This window comes from Pteropus alecto, unplaced genomic scaffold, assembly GCF_000325575.1.
Source record: "Pteropus alecto unplaced genomic scaffold, ASM32557v1 scaffold57, whole genome shotgun sequence".
NCBI classification, from domain to species: Eukaryota; Metazoa; Chordata; class Mammalia; order Chiroptera; family Pteropodidae; genus Pteropus; species Pteropus alecto.
Window position 1 is genome coordinate 274,179 of NW_006442508.1, and position 16,165 is coordinate 290,343.

Genomic DNA, 16,165 nt, shown 5'->3' on the forward strand with positions numbered 1-16,165 from the left:
ACCAATGCATGATTCTGTAACATCATGCATTGGTCATCTGGAAAATATTGATTCACTGATTTATGCAGATCTTCCAAATGTTAACACATTTCACTTCACTTCCAGGGAGTCATTCTACAATTCTTCCAGAGAATGAGGCAACTGCATATTAACTGATATGAGACAATCCTAAAAATACATTTTAAAAGGGGGAAAAAAGCACTATGCTAAATGTAATGTGGTGTCTTGAATTGGACTCTAGAACTGAAAGGACATAACTAGTAAAATCTAAGTAAGTTCTGTAATTTAGTTAATAATATTGTTAATTCCTTCATTTTGACATGGTATTACAATTTCAAGCAATCACATTTGTTAATGTCACCACCAATTTAATCAGAAATATCTTTAAATGCATTGGAAGCTGTCAAGTCACAGATATGTTTTCTAAAACTCTAATTTTCAGTTGAAAGTTTGAATTTTATCATTGGCAACAAATTCTACTGGTCGTTTTCTTTAAAGTGACAGGCTCACATCATTCACTTTTGATAAAATGTCTGCTAAATACCCAACTCTTAATAAACATAGTTTGTCTCTATCATTATTTCAAATAAAAACGGTGTTCCATGGGAAAAGTGACTAGTTCAGCTTGCAACTCAACCAATTGCACAAGTGCTTCACCATGTACTTTGGTGTGCAGAAGCACTTTATGTATCCTTAATGTGTATCACACAGAATATTAAAAAAATATGTATTCAAAAGTTGACATTTAATAAAAACTCATAATTTCTACTGCTTCACCAAAGACATTTTTAAGTGAAATTATCATTTTTAAATAGTGAGTATATGGCATTAATAAAATTATTGCTACTACAGAAATTGTTTTTGCCCACTATTGCATTTACATAATCAGTGCAAATGTCAACACAGTAAAAAGGTAAATAATGTCTTAGTTTTATTATGATAATAGTTTGGGCATTTCAGACGGACCCCTGAAAACATCTCGGGACCACCCAGGTATCTGCAGACTATACTTTGAGATTAATTCTCTCCATCCTTGATAGAATCTAAATCCTACAAGTCTAGGTTTTCTTTGCCTCTCGTTCACTGATATGCCTCCAGGGCCTAGATTATGCCTGGGACATAGTAGGCACTCAGTAAATAGTTGTTTAATTAGTTATATAATTACCTAATAATGTAATTAATCAGAATTAGATCAGAACAGTGAAGAGTTTATAATCTGTATTACTGGAAACATTTTTAAAAACAGTTTTGAATAGATAAAATATGCATCAGGATACATGGTGAAAAGTCTCCTACTTTGCCTTCTCCAAGGCAACTTAAGTTGCTTTCTCAGACATAACCACTGTTGTAAGTTTCTTAAGTATTTTTCCAGTGATATTTTATGGATTCACAAGTATTATATACACGAGAAAATTATATACGCTTTACTTCTACTAATATCAATGTCTTAAATAACCATAATACCATGTCAAAATGAAGGAATTAACATCGCTACAATATTATTAACTAAATTAAAGAACTTATTTAGATTTTACTAGTTATGTCTTTCAGTTCTAGGGTCCAATTCAAGACACCACATTACATTTAGCATAGTGCTTTTTCCCCCTCTTAAACTGTAGTTTTAGAATTGTCTCATATCAGTTAATATACAGTTGCCTCATTCTCTAGAATTGTAGAATGACTCCCTGGAAGTGGAATTACAGGGCCAATGAGTATGTGTGTTTAAAAATGACGGGACCCCTTTCCCTCCAAGAAATTACCATACCTTTCTAACTAGTAGATTTGAGTGTTGCAAGTTTCTTTGAAGTTCCAAGATTAATATTGAGGACTGAATGAAGTAATAAATGTAAAATACTCAAACATTTTTTGAATACTTGAAAATAATTATTTTTAATGTACTGGCACAAACACACATAGCATTGCACGATTTACATCAAACCAACAATTCATTGTACCATGAACCGCAAGTATAGTTTGTTCCTCTTAGTACCACTAGGGGACTCTGCTGAAAGGGTTTTTATAATTTATTTTGGTCTATTTAGGGAAAGTTTTCCAGATGATGCTTTAGACTTCTTAAAATTTGAAAGAGATCATCTAATCCAGCTTTCTTATTTTGCACATGAGGCCAAGAGAGCTGGAATGGAATAGAGCTGGAATCAAAATCTCCTCTTGGTTCCTGTGGCCAGAGTTCAAGAAATTCTTTTTTGCCATGTTCCTCCACTGAATGATTCACTCCCTTGGCTATTTCCTTTTTGTGGTCACAATTTTAGTAATTTTTGCTAAGACAGTGTATTTGTGATATTTTTCTAATACGATACTTTACTGATTGGTTAGGTGAAAGAAGTGTATGAAATATAAACTAAGAAAACTTTATTATTCCAAAATGTTCTATTCAAAGTATCTCTCAGCACCAAAACCATATTACTTACTGAAAACCCTAGCAACCACATGGCCTTTCAAACTTACTTTCCACTTAAAACATTTTACTCTTATCTTTACTCATCTATTCATATATACACACATACATAATATACATATAAACTATTGTTACATGCCTTAGTTCAGGGGTTCTCATAGTGTGGTCCCTGAACCAGCAGCAGCAGCAGCAGCAGCAGCATCTAGGAACTTGTTAGAAATGCAAATTAGGCCTACCCCACACTCTAGCGATGGGGCACAACAAGTTTTTTTTAACAAGGTCCATTGAGGATTCCGATGTACATTCAAGTTTGAAAACTACGGTTTTAGTTCCACAGCTCAGTATTATGTAAGTAGGTCAAAGATCACCATCTGGCTTCTAAAACCGCCTCAGGCATCTTCATGGAGTACCTGTCTCAAATACACCGCATGGACCCAACAATGACCTCACTTAATTCAATAATTTGATCATAGTAATAGTGGTATTATAATGTCTTGGAACAAAAACGGACCGTGGTGGATTTTCTGGGCCTATGCCAGTAGAAAATGGGCCGAACTGAGTTCCGGGGTAGTGTTCTCATACACCAAACGCAGCCAAGCACATTAAGCCCGTGGGTTCCGTGACTGAGTTCAAGGAAGTGCTCCAAGCCTGGTGGGGCCCTGTGAACCAGTCACGTTGGTAGTCCAGGCGATACCCCACTGGTTTGAAAGGGGCCGGAGGAGCAGGAGACCACCCAGGAGGCTGGGGCAGGGCAGGCCAGCGTGGAGGCCGCACCCTCCAGGTCCCAGACGCCGGCAGGGCGGAGTCACGCGGTCGCAGCTCTGGCAGAGAGACGCGCGGCGCGCCGCGGCGCGGGGATCCGGGCTCGCGGCTGAGGCGTACGGAGCTGCAACGGGAGCGGCTGCGCCGCCCGGTCGGGTCAGCGTCGTGCGCATGCGCGGACGGGCGCCATTTTGGTGGCCGGACACGGAGGTGATTCCATACTGAAGAGAGCGAGGCGGCCGGGGTGGCAGTGGCAGTGTTCGTGTGCTCGGGTGTGAATCACAGAGGGAGGAAGCGGCGGAGGAAGAGGTGGCGGCGGTGGCGGTGGTCGTAGCGGTGGCGGAGGAGGCGGGTACGAATCAGCTGCGGGCGGAGACATGGCCAACATCGCGGTGCAGCGAATCAAGCGGGAGTTCAAGGAGGTGCTGAAGAGCGAGGAGGTCAGAAATGAACTCCCGGACATCCCCACCTCAGCCCAGGGCGGGAGGGCCCTACCAGCGGCGACTCCCAATATCCCCAGGAACCCCCAGGTGGCCCTCCTCGCGGCCGCTCTTCTGCCTGTGGGGAAGCAGCAGTCTTCCCCGCTCCTTCCGCCACCTTCCCCTCCCCTCCCAGGGCCCTGGGATGGACGGTCTCGCGGGCGGGTGGTGTGGAGAGGAACACGGTTTGGGGCGGGGAAGGGGGAAGAGGGAGCAGGGGGCACTTGGCGGCGGGGTGTGAGCTCTAGAGAGAGCCCCGAGGTAGTGGCAACAGCTGGAAGTGTGGCTGTAGGGTGGCGAGGGAGCAGGCCAAGCCTGAGAAAACCCGGGAAGTGGGTTGGGGGAAGGGGAAAGGTGGTAACTGGATCCGGAGAGTCGCGCTGCTCAAAGGCCCACACTTTTAAGGGTATTCTTTCTAGGTTATAGCTGTCTGGCCTCACTATCCTTTCCTTGGGGAAGGAGCTGTGAGAGTCCTTAGGTGTTGATGAAAGGAGGACGTTCCGAGTTACTCCCTCTTAATTGAGTGTTGGGAGGAAAGGGGAGACTTAATGTGATATTGTCTTTTTGAGTGGGAGATAGAGAATTTTCACCTGAGGTTGGAAATTAATTCCAATCTAGACTATTATCTCATTTTTATTTACCCCCAATTCCTAGGCCTCTTTCTGTTGACACCTAGAGCTTTTGACTGGGTAAGGGCAAGTCATTTGGTGTGTTAAAGGCATTTTAAATATTTTTAGCTAGGAAAAAATAATGGAGTGTGTGAGAAGCTTATTTCAAAATATTACTTACAAGTTACAGAAGTTACACATCAGAGAACCTCCCAAGACAATGCCTCTGACTATGTTGTGCCATGAAACTTCATTGTGATGTCCTTCGTAGTTAAATTGCTTCTACTTTTTAAAACAGCCGTATTAAACACATGGAATTTCACCAGATTAATGCATTGTTATATCTCCTTAATAGGTATATCATAATACCCTATCTAAAATGATTAATTTTTTTTTTTTTTTTTTTTTTTTTTTTTTTTTTTTTTTTTTTTTTTTTTTTTTTTTTTTTTTTTTTTTTTTTTTTTTTTTTTTTTTTTTTTTTTTTTTTTTTTTTTTTGTCTCAAGCTGCTCTCGAGTCCTGCAGAATTTAGATAAACTAGTAGTGGACTCATTTATTTATATAAGATATTCAAAATGTTCTAGTAGTTTGACTCAAAACGATGTAAGTATCAGTAAAATTTTTCATGCCCAAGCCAACAAGAATTCCAGGTGGTTTTTCCTCCTTGAATTTAACAAAGATTAAAAAGCAATGCTGAAATGGTTATTATTTTCAGTATGTCAGTACTATTATCGAATGCATCATTGTTATTTGTATTTTTCTGTTATATTGGTACTTTGATCATCTCAGTGATTTGTGAAATTCAGCACTCCTAACTATGTGATGAGTAATTGACATAAATCTGATAGCACTTGAGCTTTATTTGTGTCTATAGTGATTATGTATCTTTCCAATTAGAGAAAGTCTTTAAAATTATCAAAAATGACAAATACTAGCAGATTTATTGAATGGAGTAGTATATAAGTAATGATAGGTTTTACAGAACATGTGTATGAACTCTGCCCTGTGCATTTGTTCTAATGCCAAAATTCTGAATGGAAGGATGACTTTGTATTTTTGTGGTACAGTGCAGAAATAGACACATAAATGCCTGTACTGATTTACAGTGAAACAATGACTTTTTTATTTAATAAACTATATTCCAGGAAAGTCGACATATATATTCCTTATGAAAGATGGCAGCTAATATTGTTGCCAACAGCCTAAAACATTTTCTTCTATAGTAAGGTTATATAAGCCTGAGACTTAATAAAAAATTTCTAATGATTTATTTTCAATTACCTAAAAGTGCTAAATTGCTTTTTTTTCTAATTCATATGGTCTCTTTATAGGAAGTGACTTTTCAGCATGATATTCTTAGCACTTAAATCGAAGCTGAAAAGAAATCTTGTATTATAGTGATGCTTATTGTTAAAATAATGCTGCTCTTTACATGTAAGGGATGGTGAAGCCTTGCTTCTTTGTCTGTCTTAGTGTTTCAGAGGAAGAAAACAGGAAATGCAAACAATTTTTTTTTTAATTTTTTTTTTAAGAATAGTACCTTTATAAATCTGGAAGGAAACTTCTTCCAGAAAGTAAGTTGCAAAGTACATTTAGGAAAGGGTCAGATAATTTAATTTTGAACTGTAACCAATAAATAGCTTTATTTGCACCAATTTTTTTTTATCTGTATTTTAGTAGGGCCAATTCTATAAGAATTTTCAACTCATTGAAAAACTTGTAGTACAGTCCATGTGTTTCCTTTTTAAGTGTGTAAATGCAGTATTTTGAGTCAGGTAGGTAATCAAGTTTTTCATCATATCACCTATGTAAAATCTCCAGTTTACCAATTATTTCATATGCTTGTGTTTACTAAGAATACTGGTTGTTAGAAGGTTTGGGGGTGGGATGCCTTTGTAAAGATTGCTGGTGTCTGGCCATAAGAAGTTATACGTGGCCATTCTTGAAATGTGTTGTTAATTAAAATATAGCCTCCAAGATAAAGCAAATGTGGAAGGCAAGGTACAGAATAGTGTGGAGGAGGCCACCATTTGTATCAGAGGTGGGGAAATATGTTTATTTGTATAGATGAAAGGATTAATGAGAAATTGGTAAAATTGATTACTTCTGTGTAGGGTAGTTGGATGTCTGGGACAACAGGCATCGAAAGATCCCTTTTGAATTTTAAGTAATGTGAACATGTTTTTTACTTAAAACAAAATAATAAAGGCACTGCCTAGGTCATTTTTCCTTGAGACCGTGTTTGGAAATTCATCCTTTATGTGTCAGATACTAATTTTTAAATCTGAGTGAGAATTTTAAGTTAGGTTTCAGAGCTTCTAGGAGTGGAAAATTGATTTAAAGTACATTCTATAGTTATTTTGCAAGTCGAATTATGTAAGTGAATTGTTGATTGTGAGGATATAATAAAAGTGATCTGTCTTCACAGGTTATTATTTACTATTAATTATTGTTGCCGGTAACTACCATTTGTAGAGTGGCTCTCAGTACCATTTGTTTATATATTTTTGCTAGTTCTCAAGAACAGGTCTTTGAATTAGATTTTCTGTTTCTTAGAATAGAAAATCGAGATTCAGAAAAGTTAAATTATTTGTCTGCAAACATACAGCTTTAGATTTGAATCTAGGTCTGCTTGTGTTTATATTGTGCCACACTGTCCTGACTTGCCAAGGATAGGCATGCTTTTAATTATTTAAAAATAATTGAGCCTGGTTTGTATTACTGGTTAAAGGATTTAAACACAACCTAATTTAATTGTTAGTTTAAACATTAAAATAAGTGTTACCTGTAATTAACTTAAGATTTACTTGAATTTCAGTATGTAAAATATTTTAAAATTTGAAGCTTAATGAAGTAAAATGCCTTTAAATCAGTGCACTTACTCTTGTTTGTTCTTGTGCTATATGGTACCTGTAGTTTTTTGTGTTGTAGCTATACTTTGCTAACATTTTCTAGGATTCTCATAGGGAATATGTAACAAATATTAACAAATCGCATTAACAAATTGATTTGGCATTAACAAATTGATTTCATGAATACTACTATTGTATAAGTTTTCTTTAAGCATTTAGATTGATTTTTGTATCTATTATTGTTTAATGTATTTAATATATTTTTCTAGCTCGATCTAGATTATTTTAGATAGCACAGCCAGCCCTCTCCCCATCTCCCTACCTTCCCTCTCTTTCTGCCAGTTGGGTCAACTAAAAATGTCTTCAGACTGCCAAAGGTTGAGAACGACTGCTGTAGACAAAACTTAGGAGAACATTTAAGGTTATTAAGGTAGTTTAATTTATCTAAAAGATGGACAATAAAGATATTAAAAATTATATAGCATGGCTACTACTAGCTTTGAATGTTTTGTTTCTGTTTTTAAGACTTTTAAGTTTGTTTTCCCTTTATAAATTAATTATTGTTTTTTAAACTTTCTCCTTTTTGATTTAAAGAAACAGGCGAAATTCCCTGCTAAAAACCAATATAACCAGTATTTGAACAGTTCTTTTAGTTGAACAGTGATTTGATTTTACAATTACATAAGTTATAGTTCTGCGTAACTTATTTAAATAGTGTGCCTTTTGGGTTCTGGGTGTGGGCTAAGCAAGGAAAGTTTAAAGACTGGGCAAAAAAATTAAAGCCTGTCCAGGTAATACTGTTTGAGGTGCATTTCTTGTTTTACTTTAGTATTATAAAAACTTTGATTTCTGTCTATCGGGCATAAATTTAGATGCTTCTGGGGTCCCCTAGTATGTCACCCCTGTGTAAAGGGTTTATATTCTTAATGTTATTTCCCAATAAACATTATCAACAGTTATTGAACATATTGACCACAGCCCCAAAAGACTTACCTGGTTGGACATAGATAAAAATATTAGAGGAAGAGAGTAAACTCTGTAGTAGTTCTGAGGGTAGGTGTATAGAGAGAGGTTCTTGAGCTAGGTTCCAAAAGAAAGTTAAGACTGGCCTCAGGTTTGAGAAGACAGTCTCAGGGGAATTACAGGAATACTGTAATTTATAAGTAAATGATCTTTTCTGTAGGCATCTGAATTGGAACTGGGGAGCAGAGATTATTGACAAAATTAGGCAAGGAACACATGTACATATAAAGCACAGAAAGGTTGCACAGTTCTAGTATTTACATAGTCGTGGAGTTAGAGCACCTTTCGAAGTTTCTTGACTTATTGTTGGAAAAAAACACTGGTTTCATATCAAAGTAAAATGTACATGCAGCGAAGTATGATCAGCACTCAAACCAAGAAATAGAATATTATCAGCACCGTAGGAACCCCACCCCTAACCCCTTTCCAGTCACTTTCCTGATTTCTGATAGCACAGGTTAGCTTTGAGTATGTTTGAGTAAAAGAATAGACATGACTGTACACTATATGATTATTTTAATTTTGAAGATTTTCAAAAGATGCCTTTCAAAATCTTCAAAAAATATATTAATAGTGTCTTAGAAAATGTGATGAAATTAATTGAGTATTAGAGTTGCAAGAGGCCTTAGATCCAGGCCAAACTTCTCATCTGTAAGATCAGGAAACTGAGACCTGGGGAGATTGTTGTTCACTGACACAGATCAGTTAATTGTGAACCCAGGCTTTTTACATGCCAGTCCACTCCAACCATTACATATGATTGTTTTATGGGACTATCCTTTTCCTAACATATAAGCTGAATGCTAATAAAAATTTAAGTACAGCAGTGAAGTGACAGTTTAATATTGAGTATTTAAGGATATTTTGCTTTTCTCTCTCTGTGTGAGAACTTAAAATTTGCCAGCTCCTTAAGCATAATACAGTAAATTTAGCTTAATGATTAAGAGTGTGGGAATTAGAATTAGATTTGCTTTGAGTCCTGACTTTTCTACTTAATACCTGCAGCACTGACTGTATCTCAGTTTTCTTATCTGAAAAAATGTGGGAAGATTAAGAGTCTTAACAGTGCTTAGAGCAATGCCTGGGACACATTAAACATTCAGTAAATGGATAGCTTTTAAGATATCAAAATTAACTATACTTTCATCTTCTGCTTTTTGTTCTTGGATCATGAAGGTTTCCTTTAATGGTTTAGAGATAGCTTTATGTGAATTAGCCTCAAAAGGCTGAACGTGGGGCTTCAGTGCTTCTGATGGTGTTTCTTTGTCATTGTGTGCAAACCTATGGGGCTGGTGGCCAAGGAGAATACAAAAAAAATATATGGGTCTTATTCTCCAGATGTTGGTTAATTTTTCTTTAGGAGACAATGATAAATTGGAGAAATGTTTGTGTTAAAATGTTATCTTTCTAAGTGACAAAAAAATAATTTGGAAGTCTTTCAGATAATATATGAGTTAACAGGATTATTTTGGATTTCTTGACATGGCTCTGGTAAACTTGACCTGGACCAGGGAATCCAGATTTTAATCCTATGGTGTGTAATTTTGAATCCCTTTGTAAAACCCGTGTTTTAAAATTGGGTCTTGGAAACTAGAAAGTGGCAGTCACATCCATCTGACATTCATGGTGTTCTCTTACAGAATTCTAAAAAGGTGAGAGAACTTCAATTCATTTAAAACCCTTATCCTTCTTCCTCCCTTTAATTCTTTGTTTTTACTGCAAATTTAATAACTACCAATAGTCGTATGTGTGCTATCTTACATTTTATATATATGGCAGGCTTAGGAGGTTAATGATTTAGATGCATCTGGGGTACCCTAGTATGTCACCCCTTTGTAAAGGATATATATTATTTCCCAATAAATACTATTGAGCATGTTGACCACAGCCCCAAAAGACTTACCTTGTTGGAGTTAGATAAAAAATTCTTGTTTTACAGATCAGAAAGTTGCAACTTTGAAGAAATTAAGTAAGTCTCAGTATCAAGTAACGTGGTGGTGGAACAGAGTTTTGAAATCAGGTCTCTTGACTCAGACATTTACTGATGATGATGGCAGGAGTAGTGTACAATCATACATCCTTGCTTCCTGCCTGTTATTTTTAAAGATTTTTTTAAATTATGAAATATTTTACACTTAAAAGTTTAGGAAATAGCACATGAACAACTTTATATCCATGGTCCAGATTTAACAGAACTTAACCCTTTCATTTATACTTGATTAAGCGGCACACTACTCCCCCTGCAACAAAACAGACTATACAGATGTCCATTTTGTAACCTTTTCTCTATTCCATTCTCCTTCTTAAAAGTAACCACTATGCTGAAGTTGGTGTATATTCTTCCTAGTCATATTTTTGTTTTTACTGTTGATAAACATAGTGTTTTTTAGTGTAAAAACACTTAATGTTTTTTTAAACTATAGATGATTATAATATTCTACATCTGCAACTTCTCAGCATTATATTTTTTGACCTTTTTTCTGTGAAAATGCATATTGCTCTAGTTCTTTAAATTTTATAGTATTCCATTTCACAGTTAAAATTCAATCCATTGATGGCATGTAGTTAATAACTTTTAGCTATGATAAAATAAAAAGATGCATTGAACATTATTATAAATGTTTTCTTAGGCCACATACAAGTTTTTCTAGGAAATAGAATTGCAGCATCTGAGTGTATTTTCATTCTTATGCTTTGTATCAGTACTTCCTCTAGCAGTACATAAAGTTCTAATGACCTAAGACTTAAGATTTTTGTCAGTCTGATGGATATGAAATAGTAGGTTATTTTAGTTTTCATTTTCCTAGTCAGTAGCGATATTAAACATATTTTTGTGTTTATTGGCCATTATGCTTTCTTTTGTGAATTTAGCATTTGCATTCCTTACCCATTTTTAAAAATTTGTATGGTTTGTATTTTTCTTATTGATATACAGGAATTCTTTATGTATATAATTTTGATGACTTTCATTATGTGGCTTGACTTTTAGCTTTGCCTTATTTATTTATTTATTTTTTTAATGCTCTTTTTGAAATCATGGTAACATACATGTAACATAAAATTTACCATCTTATATATTTTTAAGTGTACAGTTTCAGTAGCATTAAGTACATTCACATTGTTGTGCAACCATTACCACCAACCATCTCCAGGACTCTTTATCTTGTAAAACCAAAACTCTACCCGGCAAACAAGACTCCTGCCCCTGACAATCACCATTGGGCTTTCTGTCTCTGAATTTGACTACTCTGTTATACATTATTTGTCCTTTTATGACTGGCTTGTTTCACTTTGTCATATCTTTCGTCTTACCAAAGTTTAATTTTAAAGGAGTCAAATTTTTTTGTCTTTTCTTGTGTGTTGTGCCTTTGTACTTTAAGAAAATTTTTTTCTCTTTGGTTATAACAAAGATATTCTCCTATATTTGGTTCTCAAAAATCAGTTCGTTCCTTAACTTCTATACTCGGGCCTCTATTCTGCCATATCATATTGAAACTACTTCTTCAGCCTTTACCAGTATCTTCCAAATTGTGCAAAGTAAGTTCTCAGCAGTCCATTTTGTACACCTTTCTTCCAGCATTTCCATTTCCATCTCAGAGCGTTACTCTTTTGGTTGCTCTGATACTGCTTTTCCAGTTTTCCTTCAACTTCTGTTACTACCCTTTATGTTACTGATTTTATTCCCCCTCCTCCATTTATCTTCTGAATCTGTGTTTCCTCTTGCATTCCTTTTGTTAATTACCCTAGGTCAGGTTTTCATATCTCAGATGGACTAGTTATATTACAGTAGTTTGTTTATTACACTTACTTCTCTGCCTTTAGTCTCTCCCAACCTCTGTTCAATTCACCTGGTGACATGCCACAGGATTTAATTTTTAAAATATGATTTTGTCATTTTTCTTTAGGTTCTTTAGCTTATTGCATAGTCAAAACCTTTATACTGTTGTTCTAGCCTACCATTCCTCACTTATTTCTCATCAAGTCTCAACACAGTTGCACACTTACCCATACCTCAGACCCTAATCCTCCCTCAAACCTCTAGCTATACTAAATTGCTTGCTATTTAGTTGTTCTGTCTGCTTGGAATAAACCCATACCTCCTTTCTTTGCCTTTTGAAGCTTGCTTATCCTAAAATGCCATTTGTAATAAGTCTTGAACCCACAGTTTACCTTTGTTCTCCAGTATTACTTTGTTATTAGCAGATATTATATTATTGATAATTGTATGTATTTCTTTCTGCTCCTGGTAGATCTTTGGGCTCCTTGAGGATTCTTATTCATTTTTTTTTTTCTTTTCAGCATCTTGCATGGTACCTGCCTTAGTAACATTTAAAGTATGCTAAAATAAACCTTTGATGGGTATCTGTTTGTTTTTTTTTGGAGCTGCTGCCAAAAGTGTTCTTTGCATAGGTTTAAGGCAGGCCTATTATGCTCTTAATTATTTTTAGCCTTTGTATAATTATGGATTTTTCTAGTAATTACAAATGCAAGGTTAGTATATGTAGCCTTTTGCTCAAGGGACCATGGGTGTTTTACTTTTAGTTTATTTTGTTTCATGTGACCCATCCTATTTGGAATTGGCATACTCAGTTGTGAGTTGTCTGATAATATTACTCTTCAGCATGGTAATAAAACATTTTGTGCTTTATTTTTCTTATATCATTTCTACAGTAGTTCCTTCATTTAAAAAATATATAACAGTTTATGCATCTGTCTGTTATATATTTAGGTATTTCCAGTTTCTTGCTGGTGCACATGTGTAAGAATTTTGGGTGTGTATTACTAGGTCAGGTGTTTTAGATTTTAGGTGGTTATGTCATACATTTTATATATCTGCGGGCTTGGTCATACTTATATATCCTTATGTTGTTTACTTAGGTGCTTTATCTCCATCTGCCCATAGGAACTGTTTGAGTGTGAGTCATTGAGGAGACCAAGTATCTTAGTAATTTTTGATTCTCCATTGCTTGGGCACTTGTTTTCCTGAATGAGTTTAAGGATTTTCTTAAGCTCCAGGGTGCTCATCCCCAACCACTATGAAAATAATACCTTTTATCTTGCCTCTGAGACTAGTAAGAGTTGACTATTTTGATAAAGGTGGCCTCCAGGTGAGGTTGGGTTTCTGCTCTAAATTTAAGTGTTGATAATGTAATAAAGTCCTGAATTGGGGTGATATAATGTCCAAGCCCAAACTGGAAAATAAGATGGTAGTAAAGGAATCTTTTTTTTTTCTTTTTTTGTAGTTTTCCCCTTTGAAAATCTCAAGGGGCATTTATTTGGTATTATATATGATGACATCTGTATCCCATGGTTTAACTCTTTAGTTTAATTCTACATTATGCTTCATTTTATTCAACATTTATTGAATGCCACCTCTGTTGTTAATAAGATAGACATGGTCCATGCTATTGTGGAGTAAATTATAGTCTGGTAAGGCATTGAGACGTAGACAGCTATTTACGTGTTTGAGTTTAAGTTAGGAGAACTCTGGGGGTGGGGTAACAACTTCAGGGAAAAAGTTTCTTGTGAATAACTCAAACTTATACTTGGGAAGATAAATTGTAATTAACTTTGTTATACATTATGATGATCAACTCTAATATGCATATAGAAAGCTAGTAATTATTATACAGTCAAGAAAATAGAGCTTTTCTCCTTTAAATAAATAGCCAATTTCTGTGAATATAAAAGTAACAAATGTTTGCTTATTATTGAATTTAGGAACTATATTAAAGTAAAAATTATTTGTAATCTCACTCCCAGGGATATTTCTTTTCTTCAAACTATTTTTGTGTTGTCTATGAAATATTTCAAATATACAGCTACATCTGAGTTTCCTTTCATTGTTTTTTCTTCATATGTACATATGTAAACATATTTAAAGAGCTTTGAATATAATTCCCATGTGACTTTAAACCTAAATCTATAATTTTTAATGTTTTCTAGTCATTTGAAACTGGCTTTTCTTACTAGACTGAGCTTCTCAAGGGTAGGCATCATGGCATATTCATGTATGTCAGCTCTTCTAACAAATACTTTGGGGCTCTGTCTTTGCTAGGCATCATAATATATGCTGGACAAGAGAAGACAGATAAATGAATGATAAACGCAACACCAAGAAATATAATAATATTGTACAGATGAAATTAATTGATTGTTTTTGATTGGGTGTTCAGAAAAGGCCTTTCCTAGGATTTTAGACTTATATTGAGATCTGAATGACGATCTCTAGGGAGGATCATTCCAGATTAGAGGAAACAGTTAATGTAATGGTCATAAAGTAGGAATGAATTTGCTATCAGGTTATTGTGGCTGGAATATGATGGGTAAGGGAGGAGAATGGTGCAAGATGAAGTTGAAGATGTAGGCAGGAGCCAGATCACATAAACTTTCTAAGCCCAAAGTAAGAATTTGGATTTTAAGTGACTCTAAAAGCCATTTGAGGATTTAAAACAAAGGACAAAATTTGGGTTTTTAAAAGACCACATTGGCTGCCATGTGGAGGAGAATGAATCAAGACTGAAGATGTGAGGAAAAGGGGTTTAAGAGTTAGGGGTCGAGTTTGCCTGGATGTAACAAAAGAAACAGTAGTTGTGGTTCAAACAAAAGTCTGGAGGGAAATATCCCACATCCCATAGTTGCTTGGTTTGGTGCAGTGGTCCCCAACCTTTTTGGCACCAGAGACCAGTGCTCCTATGAGAATCTAATGTCTGAGGTGGAGCTGAGGCGGTGATGCTAGCGGTGGGGAGTTGCCACACATACAGATGAATCTTCACTGGCTAGCCAACTACTTACCTCCTGCTTTGTGGCCCTGTTCCAGGGGTTGGGGACCCCTGGTTTAGAGGAAGTGTGGTGAGAAACTAGCAACTCTGGTCAACTTTTTAAAGGAGTTTTGCTTTGTTAGGGGAACTGGAGAAGAATATGGCAGCAGATCTGTAAAAAAAATTTTCTAGTGGACATTAGCATATATTTGTATGTTGGTGAACGGGAAACTGTTATGCTAGAATGAGGAGATATAATTGAAGGTGCAAAGTCCTTGAGAAGAACAGAGGGGGTGGTATTCCTAGCATAAGTGGAAGGATTATTTTTTAATAGGAACACAGATACTCAGGGCCATGTTAAGTTTCCATTTGATATTTGTTATGGTCTTCACTTGAACATAAGACAGTGATTAATGATGGTTCCCCTCCCCCACAGCAATAATGCTTGGAGCAGACATAAGAAATTGTTTTTTAGTTAATTGCGAATGAGTTTAACTAACATTGGAACTTTGCCATATGAGTACCATGAAGGAAAAAATACATCAAGGTTGTGGAGAGTATTTGCAAAGGGAGTGATTACAATGAATGCACATGCAAACTAAACCTGGTTAAGGAGGGAATTGAGGACATTAGAATTTATTGATAATGAGGGAGAGATTACGTTTCAGTGAAGCCTGCTAATAGCTGGGTTTGGAGTATTAAAGTGAACTTAATCTAATGAAATTGAGAAACTTGGAAATCTTGAAATGGATTTCAGAGAAGGTGCAGTTTTTGTTGATGACAGAAGCCAAGAGTAAGAGCATGGGGAAGAGAGCTTCCAGTCTATTAATACTTGTCAGGAACACAGGCAGCCCTCCATGCTCTTCTATGAGAATTTAGAAGAAATATACAAAGATGACAAATGTAAGTGACAATCTCCCATCAACCATGGGGTAGCTGTTGATATTAACATCTTTTTTTTCTTTTTACCAAATCAGGATCTTAGCATGTATACTGTTTTGTATCCTTTTTTTCTCTTAATATATCTTGTATTTTCTTCATGGTATTGAATATTCTTTTTAAAATATTTAGTATTTAATTTAAATATTTAAATTAAATAGTATTTAATTTATATATTAATACACATCTTTTTTCTTTTTACCAAATCAGGATCTTAGCATGTATACTGTTTTGTATCCTTTTTTTCTCTTAATATATCTTGTATTTTCTTCATGGTATTGAATATTCTTTTTAAAATATTTAGTATTTAATTTAAATATTTATAAA

The 16,165-nt window shown here is 35.5% G+C and overlaps 1 protein-coding gene across 4 annotated transcripts in view; it reads left to right on the top strand.

The window, feature by feature from the left end:
- Positions 1 to 3,277: 3,277 nt before the first annotated feature.
- Positions 3,278 to 16,165, top strand: part of UBE2K (ubiquitin conjugating enzyme E2 K) — a 54,751-nt gene continuing 41,863 nt past the window's right edge. For 2 of the 4 annotated variants that reach the window (XM_006922447.3, XM_025040235.1), the window contains exon 1: positions 3,291 to 3,618. In XM_006922447.3, the coding sequence (XP_006922509.1) occupies positions 3,556 to 3,618 (63 nt within the window). In that variant the 5' untranslated portion in view covers positions 3,291 to 3,555. Of the gene's footprint in view, positions 3,619 to 16,165 lie in introns of all 4 variants that reach the window. The other 2 variants (XM_006922446.3, XM_015597557.2) reach the window with 2 other exon arrangements.